Below are 9004 nucleotides of genomic sequence, written 5' to 3'. Positions count from 1 at the left end.
ATGTCGACCTTCTAAATCTTACTTGTAAACATGTTTATCAAGAAAGAAGCGACTGCATGCCTCCATCCACACTGCAGCATTATATCACACACACGTTTAAGGATAAATGCATCCAAAAGATGAATCAAACGTTTTTTTTATAAACAAAATAATGTAAAACAGGATCGGAGAGAAAAGCATAACGACTGTAATAAAATCTGCAGGTAATATTTGGCAGTTTTGCAGCATTGCAGCAGTTTTTAATTTGGTGTAAACAGCGACACTACGTGGCAAAAGTTAGGAATTACAAGCACTATCTCCTCGAGCACAGTCGCATAAAAATCTTTTTATTATCACGTTTAAAATGACATTTAGGAGCATTCTGTCAAGGTTCTGCATCAATAAATCTTGAACATAAATACAGACACGCATAAAGGTGGACTGCATAATGCAACTCATGTTGGTAAACAAAAACCACAGTGAGAATACACATATAACATCTATCACAAACTAAATCTTCAGTTTTAAATGAAGAAACATGCCCGTTTCATGTCGCTTTCTCTGCTGAGAGTAATATTTTTAGTTGTGTTTCCTGATCCAGCCAGAATCTACACCTGATGGCTCACTGAGTCTTTTTTGAATGGAATGAAATTGTGATTTGGTCCCTAAAATCCATACAAAGCTTCATTTTCTTTCAGTGTCATTGTATATCTGTTAGGACATGGGTAGAAAAATATCATACTACAAATCCTGACAAAAAGAAAATAACTTTTGGGCTGCACACTGAGGGATGAAAACTGTAAAACACAGAGCACCAAAAGTATAAAAAGGCGGTGAGTGCCTGAGGTTGTGGAGGGTCTCTGAGATCACTGCACAGCATGAGAACAAGTACGATCACTCAACTTAAGACTGGCTGTCTATGAATCATATTGTGATGCCTAATTTTTCTCAGGATATTCATATATGAAAGATTTTCCCCAAAAAACTAAGTGGAAGAGGGCCTTGGGGTTTGTTTTGTTTTTGTGTGTGTATGTTTTGCTGAATTTCTCTTAAGTGCGAAATGTAAAAAAAACAAAAAAACAAAAAAAAAAAGTTGTTAGCTGACTTTTACTTTGTTTTAGCGATGTCTTTTTTTTTTTTTAGCAGTAATGCTTATCCCATTGGGAATTCAGCTTAATGCCACTAAAATTTGGTTTGCCAGAAAGCTTTTTTTATTTTTTTGGTTGACATCGAGACTAAATAAAGAAGATTTTGGAGAATAAAGCACAAGGCTTTAGTCTGCGAAACATTAAACCCTCAATATAGGAGAAATAAAGTCTGTGCAACATCATTCTGAATGTGTTCAGTACTTAAGTACACACAAAAAGTTCAAGATCTTTGAGTTGGACAGATCATTTCTTTGTTATAACAATGTGTTGTGGAAATAAATCATACAAATTTTGAGAATGTTTGAGAATAATCAGACTTTCCAATGATCTAAATGAGCAATCGAACAAATAAATCCTTTTTTTGAGTGTAGTTTACATTAAAAACAAATCTCAGATGTGTAGCCCTGTCAGGGGTTTTAACATTTTTCTCTGAGAAACCATGATATGAAAATATCATCCAGGTCATGATGCTTCAGTCTCTCCTGCTCATATTATCCAGACTGTACTTCTAAACTTTCAAGTGAAAGTAGGTCTGCATCTACAATTTATGTCAGATGAGAGTAAAGTTAAACAACAGTTTGCTTCATAATTCATTCAAAAAAAAAAAAAAAAAAAAAAATTAATGCACAAATACGATCCTGTTGATTCTAACAATATCCTCACTTCCTCTCCTACACAGAAGAGTCAGGAGTGCTACAGCTGTGGGGGAAACACGACTACAAAGACCATCTAGTTCTCTGAGCGAGAGTACTGGTGTGTGGCGTAAACAGCAGTAAACAGGGTTTGGTTTTTTTTAATTTCACTGGTCAGGCGACACGCCACATTGTTCTTCTGGAACGCCTGAGCGCCTCTTCAGTCACACACAGAAAGGATGCGAGCTCTTCCCTTCAGACCGGCCGTGGAGCATCCGGGCGGCGCGTCCATCCGTCCACGTCTGACGCAGCTCTTGTGTGGATTGTGGATCACAGGTGACGGTGGGTCGAGGTGGGGGGGGGGGTCTACGTCCGGAGGGGCAGCCAGCGGCCCAGCCCTTCGAACACCCTCCGCACGGACGTGACGTAGACGTCCACGTTGTGAGTGAAGTCGGTGCAGATGTTGGAGTAAGTGTCCACCAGGGTGCAGTAGAGCGCGGTGCCGCCCACGCTGATCACCACGGTGACCAGACAGAGCAGCAGCAGGATGAGGCAGGAGTCTCCGCCCACTTCATCTGCAGGGAGGAGAAGGAAACCGGTCACCTGTGTGGAGTCCCAATAAAGAGCCCACAAAATTCTATTCTTCTGGATGGATGGAGGGAAAAAAAAACAAAGAGTGATGCCCTGCAGCACTTGTGCCAGCTTTTCCGGTCACCGTACCTTGCTCTATGCCGTCGTCCGGCTCGCTGAAGCGAACTTTGCGTTTGGAGTTCTGTTTGACGGCAGTCGTGCTCGGCGGAGGCAAACCGTCGAGAGACGCTCGCCTCCGCTTCAGGATGGAGACCAGGCCGTCCGGGGAGGAGTTCTACAGGGGAAGAAATGACCAGTCAAGACTTAGTGAAATAAAACAAACATAAATAAGGATTGTAGTGACTTCGGGGTGGGAAACATAAGGCTCAAACTGGCTGCTGGGATAAAAGTAACAGAGAAGTGAACTACAGTTAATAAATGAATAAGTGTATGAGCATCAAGCTTTGTGAATTTTACCTATTCTGTGTAAATATTCTCATTTACATTGACTGGCAGTGAAGGAAGTAAGAGAGAGCATTTAACACCACAGCTGTTCATTAGTGGAAGCTTGAGAGGCTTGTGAAGACCAGGCAGTGTTTACAACCAACAGCTCAGGTAACAATTTCATCACTTTGTTTGTTTGTGATGGTGTGGAGAGGCTCTCCGGGGAGCAGGCTGCCTTTCAGCCAGCGTCAGCTGGGAGGGGCTGCAGCCCCCCGAGAGCCCCCATGGGGTGAAGCAGGTAACATCCCAGAGGCATCACATGATCATACGTTTGACAATACTTTTCAAATCAGCTTTCATGCTATGTATTTCTTTATTTGCTCTTTACGCCTATATCCATCCTGAAGTCTGATCGCTTGCTTCTCCATTGAGACGTGGAAACGCCGGTTTAAGAGCTAAAAATAAAGAGCAAAGCTCAAACGCCGCCCTGCCGCTCACTCTCCTTCATAACGGACTCATGTGACGGCCGTCGGCATCGCCTGCTGCTCTAACATATGGGTCAGTTGTTACGTGAGGTCAGTGGGTCGCAGCAGGCAGGCACACTGCAGAAACATGCAAACTTCCATCAGTCACACTTTGTTATTTGAAATACATATATTGACGCGATGAAGTGATTTATAAAACATTTGCATTTAAGGAAAAACCTCTACAGGGTCGAGGTTTGACAAGCGAGTTTGCGTTTGGTGTTTTGCAGGATTAGGTGATCCCTGTGGGTGACCTTGGACCCCTACCTGCCACTCTGGACACTGCACAGTGGCTTCTTATGCATCGGTTTGAACAATGTTTGCTTCATTTGTGTCCATTCTGAGTAGCGTTTACCCTCCAGTGACTTTAAATGTCTCAAAAAAAATCCAAAAAAAAAATCAGAATATGCAAATATGTGGCTGAAGCTCTGAGTGACCTCTGAACCCGAGAGAATTTGAGCTACGGAGCATTTGGATCTGGAGCGCAGTGGCTGAGGGGCTAACAGAGCAACAGCAGCGTGATTTAACCATGACAGAGGAACACATCTCTCACATACTTGTCGTGTTTTAACGTCCTCCCAGGGCTTCTCGGGGGACACAGCGCAGTCTGTTACACACATCGCTCTGTCCACAGCCGTCTATTATACGGGCTGTAAAATCACGCTGCTCGGCCGCGGCTGAATAAGCGATGACGCCCTACTCAATGGCTTTTCTGTGAGGATGTAAATTGATGTATTTCCATGACTTCCGTCCTCTTTGCTGACGGTAATGTATGTTTAAAACCCCAGCAAATGAATAGATGACTCACAAATGCTAATACTAATGAATAGAAATATAAAATCTTGCTTGAAGAAAAGGGAAAAGGAGCCCTTCCCAGTTAAACTTCTTCTTTCTTTCTGTTCAGTGCTGCACGTATTCTGAAAGGCTCTAATTTCCAGGACCTGATGTTTCCAATCAGGCTTTGGCTCGTTGATGCAGCACTTTTTTTTTTTGGCAGGGCAGACGTCCCCAGAGGGAGGACACACCAACGAACACGGGTGGAGTCGGGGGGTTTCTCCACAGAGAGGCTCAGGATGAGCTCACGGATCGTTGACGGGTGTGTCCCGGCAAAGACACAGAGCCGGGGAGGGTGTGGGATTTACAGGAATATTTTCTATTACGGTGAAAACAGAAGAAACCAGAGAGAGAGGGAGGAAGACAGGCTCGCAGATGGGTGGAAAGAAGGCAATAAATGAGGTTTCAAATAGAAATAAGTGTCCAGGTTTTTTTGTTTGTGAGTTTTTGTAGTTGCTTTTAAAAGAAAAGAACTAAATGTTGGAAAGAGTGAAACTGATTTATATAATATTCTTCAAACTTCCAGTAAAAATCATCTCTGAAAAGGCAGAAAGTCCCACTTGAGGCCTTCAAAAAAAGGCTTTAAAATCATTCTAATCACCACATGGGAAAAATCCTTACTAACCTACACATCAAGGTAAATTTAAGGTAATTTTTATTTTTTCCCCCCAAACACATTCATGTCAGATAATATTTGTCAGACCTTGCAAACAGCACTGAACGCTTTACTTTCAAGCAAGTGTGTGTGTGTGAAATTCTGAGTCATGTGACCATGTGGCGTTGTTTGATTGGCCACAGTGAGTCAGGAGCAGCAACTCTCTCCATCGAAGCAAAATGAGATTATTTCAATACATTCCAGTCAACAGAAACGGTTAAATCCAGACTGATGCAGTGAGAAGCAGTTTTTGTATGAAAATATGTCATAAAAAGTAAAACTGAACTCGTACCCCTCCCTTGTTGGACAGTTTGGCCAGGTCCTTGTCTGAGGCCTGCGGGACTCCTGTTGGCCACTCCACCTTCACCTCCTCCTCCTCCGGCGTCTCCTCGCACTGCTCCTCCTCCTCCTCCACCTCCTCCTCCTCCTCCTCCTCCACCTCCTGCCCTTCCTCACAGACCTCCTGCTCTCCTCCGTCCTCCTCCTCCTCCCTGCAGCCCGTCTGTGTTGAGGAGCCCTCGGAGGTCTTGCTTCGCTCTGCTGCTACGTCCCAGCATGCCGTTGCAGGTTTTCTGGCTGGAAAGTGGAAGAAAAACAACTGAAAAATGAGAATGACTGATTAATGTCGGGGTGACTAAAGATTAATTAATCACATAATTAGGCTTCGGGCTAGACTTTGAATTTAGACTTTAAATTCAGGTTTTGAACTGATTGTTTGGACTGATGAATGCTTTACGCTACGGGCTGAACACTGCCTCTAACTGCAAAACAACAGAATTTAAAACATGCAATTTACAGCGCGAGTAATTGTGATAAACCGTGGAAATAATGCAATTAATCATGATTAAAAAAAAATATCTTTTGCCAGCCCTATTGGTAAGTTTTCGAAGTTTCAATTGATCATTTTTATGACTTTGATTAGCAATCATCGCATGATTACACACCACACTCTTGGCTAATGTGGTAAATATTGGAATTAATAATAATTAAAAAAATCATTATTATCATATTTTCTATAATATACAGTAAGTCACTGGCATAAAGGGACATTTTTTTTTTCTATTTCCAGATGTAACGGCACTGCTGATAATCCAAAACCTTAAAATCAGCATAATGTGCAGTTTACAGGAGAATATAAAGAACACAGATCCTGATGCTTCGAATGTTGGTTGAGCTCAGTAACAAACACGAATCCCGGATCCCTGGTCTCTGGCCGTCCTCCAGCGTCGTTCCTGTGGTTGTTTACCTTTGTCGTGTCTTGGCTGCAGCGTCTGGTTCCTGGTCTGAACTCCTCTCAGCATGGCCATGAGCTCGTTCTCCTGAACGAAGCGAAGTCACAGTTCACCAAGCGGGGAAAGTTTTGAACTGAGCTCAACAGTGAAGCAGAAGGTCGGAGCGTCTTACCTCTTCCTCGCTGACGGACGGTCTGAGAGCCAAAGACGAGACAAACCAGAGGAGGACAGAGAGACACAGAAGTCAAGAAAGGTCACAGAAACTTTCCGACTTTATTACTCCGAACATCAGTGAAGCTTTTGCATCAGAACGTGACACACGCTGTCCGTTCTGATCGAAAACACCTGCAGTGAAAACAGCTGAGGCCTGAGCTGAGGGACAGAACATCGTCTGGTATTTGTCTGCGTCCAGCAGGAAATGATCCTCCTGCGGAAATCTCAGGAATATTGATTCGCCCGGCTCATCCCTCCACATGCACGCCTCTCCCTTTCTTTTTTTGTTTTTAATAAATCAAAGTCTGGGTTTGATTTAGGACTGCGGGAATGGGAGGAATGTGTGTTGCTGTTGACGTACCTGAGGTGGTTTCTGCAGATCTGGCTCAGGGTCTCCATGTGGTTCAGGCCGATGGTTTCAGCCTCAGCTGGAGGAGGAGGAGGAGGAGGAGGAGGAGGAGGAGGAGGAGGAGGAGGAGGACTCCCCTCTGCGCCTCTCCTCTCGCTCCACTGGCTCTCTAAAAGAGCAACACACAAATCAAATGCACCCTCTTCCACAGAATCACACTGCTTTTAATCAGCGGAGACATGAAAAAGAGGAGACGGGTACCCCAGTCCTCCTGCAGCGTGGAGAGGTTGGCGAGCAGCCGTTCATGGTAGAGCTTCTCCAGCTGGAGGAACCGGATGGCCCACTGGTCTGGTGCCACCGCCGGTTAAGGACAACAACCATGAATATTCCAACAAGTCTATATGCTGTGTTGCTCAAAGTGACCTTGAGAGAGCCAGATCAGTGTAAAGAAATACGAAAACATGAAAAGTGAAATGTGAATGAGGTCAAATTTAAACATTTAACGATCCAACTTTGTCCATTTTTGAGGTTTTTCAGGTTTATTTGTCAGGTTTACACCTTGAAAGGCCGGACTGGACTGACTTTCAGGCCCGTGGGCCGTACGTTTGACATCCCTACCATCTTTTTGACCAAAAAAACACCAAATTAAACTTGTGCGGAGCAGAAAAATACATTCAGCTTTTAAAATGAGGATAACACAGCTCATAAATGTGTATCTATAGTTGAGCCATACATATGTACACTTTTTAATCGCTTCAGTCTTTCTGGACAATTTTAAGAATTTTAGTTTTGTTTGGTTTTTATTTAGATATTTTCTTTTCAGTATTCAGTCATTTTTAGCTATTTAGCCTTTTCCACCATTCAACTGTTAAATGTGTCTTTCGCTTTCTCAGTCACAGTTATTTACTTCTTTTAGCTGCTTTAACTGTTTTTTTTTTCAAACAGTAATCACTCTTTTGAGTTGTTCTGCATTTTTCTACTCACAATATGTATTGGCAAATGAAGAGAAGGCAGAATTACACCAACGGGAACATTTTTAAATATACTTGTAAACAACACATTGTATTATTTCTATAAAATACTGGGGTAAAGGGAAGAAGCCACAGATGAGCCAATCCAAAAGTCGTCAGTTGTCATTTTTTTGACCGATCCACTTCAGCAAAACAAGTGAGAATAGGGCTTTAAATGCACACACACACACACACACACACACACACACACACACACACACACACACACACACACACCCACACACACACACAACACACACACATTCATTCAAGCAAACTGAGCTGCATTGGGTGACATTTAAAGGAGACTTATGTTAATCTCCGTTATGTTTTCTTCTCTCATTTTGAAGCTCCACTAACGTGACCTTTCATGTTTCTCAGCTCAAGTCTATTTTAGACGAGATTTTCATGCAACCTCGAAACAAGAATTTAGCTATATGCTGCTTGTAATTTGGCATCAGCTTCACTTCTTGTAAGTCACAGCCTGAAGAAAAGAACCATTAAAAAGAAAAAAAATTCAAAATTCAAAAGAGTGAGCGACACCAACAGCGACTTCGTTCATCCATCATTTTAGTCGATCTGTGTGCAGAACTACGTGCAGCACCAGTGTTTAAGAAATAGTCTGACTTTGTCAGTAACAGAAAGCTTCAAGCTCTTCTTTCTGAGTTCCTGTGCCTTTACTGTCCTATATACCACAAAATCTCTCTCTGACAGACACACATGAACATATAAACACACACACCATCCTCCTCACAGCCAACAGCTGTTTCCAGGACAACGGGACAAACAGCCTCATAGGAAACGACCACGGCGAGGCCTTAAGGGCTTTGAGCCAAAGTGTGGGGAACACCCAGTGAATGAGAGGCAAACGAGGCCGAACAATAAACCCGAGGCACACAAGGAGAAACGCTTTTCACCCTCTGACATCCTGCTCTTTAGCCTTCACTCGCTGGTCTGACCAGGGCGAAGCCAGAGGTTCGATTCTGGAGTCATGTGAACATACTAACCATAAGACACAACATGGTTTTTGGTGTTTTGTTTTTTGTTGTTTACTCTTTTCGGCACATTTGAACATGTTAATAGTTTAAAACCAGTGTAAGTGCTCTCAGTTTTGGCTCTTTTCCTTGATGAATAATTGCTGTTTCATATTGGCAGGAACTTGTGCAACCTTTGGATCATTCCCAGACTTCAGCATGAGCTTTGTAAAACAACAATTATCTTAAAATAAATGTGTTTTTGCTTTCAACCTGCTCAGTGAGCAGTATTTTGTGAGCGCACACACTGAAAACCAAACATCCAGGGGTCAAACGGACCGGCCCAACGCTGTAAATCAAGATTCAAAGGACAGATGGTTTACAAGACGGGTAATAGAAGAACACAATAATATGAAATGGACAACAGCACAGAAATATCG

At 42.9% G+C, this 9004-nt stretch overlaps 1 protein-coding gene across 1 annotated transcript; it reads right to left on the bottom strand.

Moving 5' to 3' along the window:
• Window positions 1-1541: 1541 nt before the first annotated feature.
• cnstb (consortin, connexin sorting protein b) lies at window positions 1542-6689 on the bottom strand. The gene is made up of 6 exons (XM_030109896.1): window positions 6593-6689; window positions 6191-6212; window positions 6033-6105; window positions 5079-5362; window positions 2480-2624; window positions 1542-2334 (listed from the first exon to the last, which is right to left on the bottom strand). Exons 1-6 carry the CDS (start codon window positions 6628-6630, stop codon window positions 2126-2128), a joined length of 771 nt encoding a protein of 256 aa, XP_029965756.1. The 5' UTR covers window positions 6631-6689; the 3' UTR covers window positions 1542-2125.
• Between the last annotated feature and the right edge of the window lie 2315 nt (window positions 6690-9004).

Source organism: Salarias fasciatus, chromosome 15 (assembly GCF_902148845.1).
Source record: "Salarias fasciatus chromosome 15, fSalaFa1.1, whole genome shotgun sequence".
NCBI lineage: Eukaryota > Metazoa > Chordata > Actinopteri > Blenniiformes > Blenniidae > Salarias > Salarias fasciatus.
The sequence above is the reverse complement of the archived record's forward strand: the minus strand, read 5'-3'. Positions and strand labels throughout refer to the sequence as shown.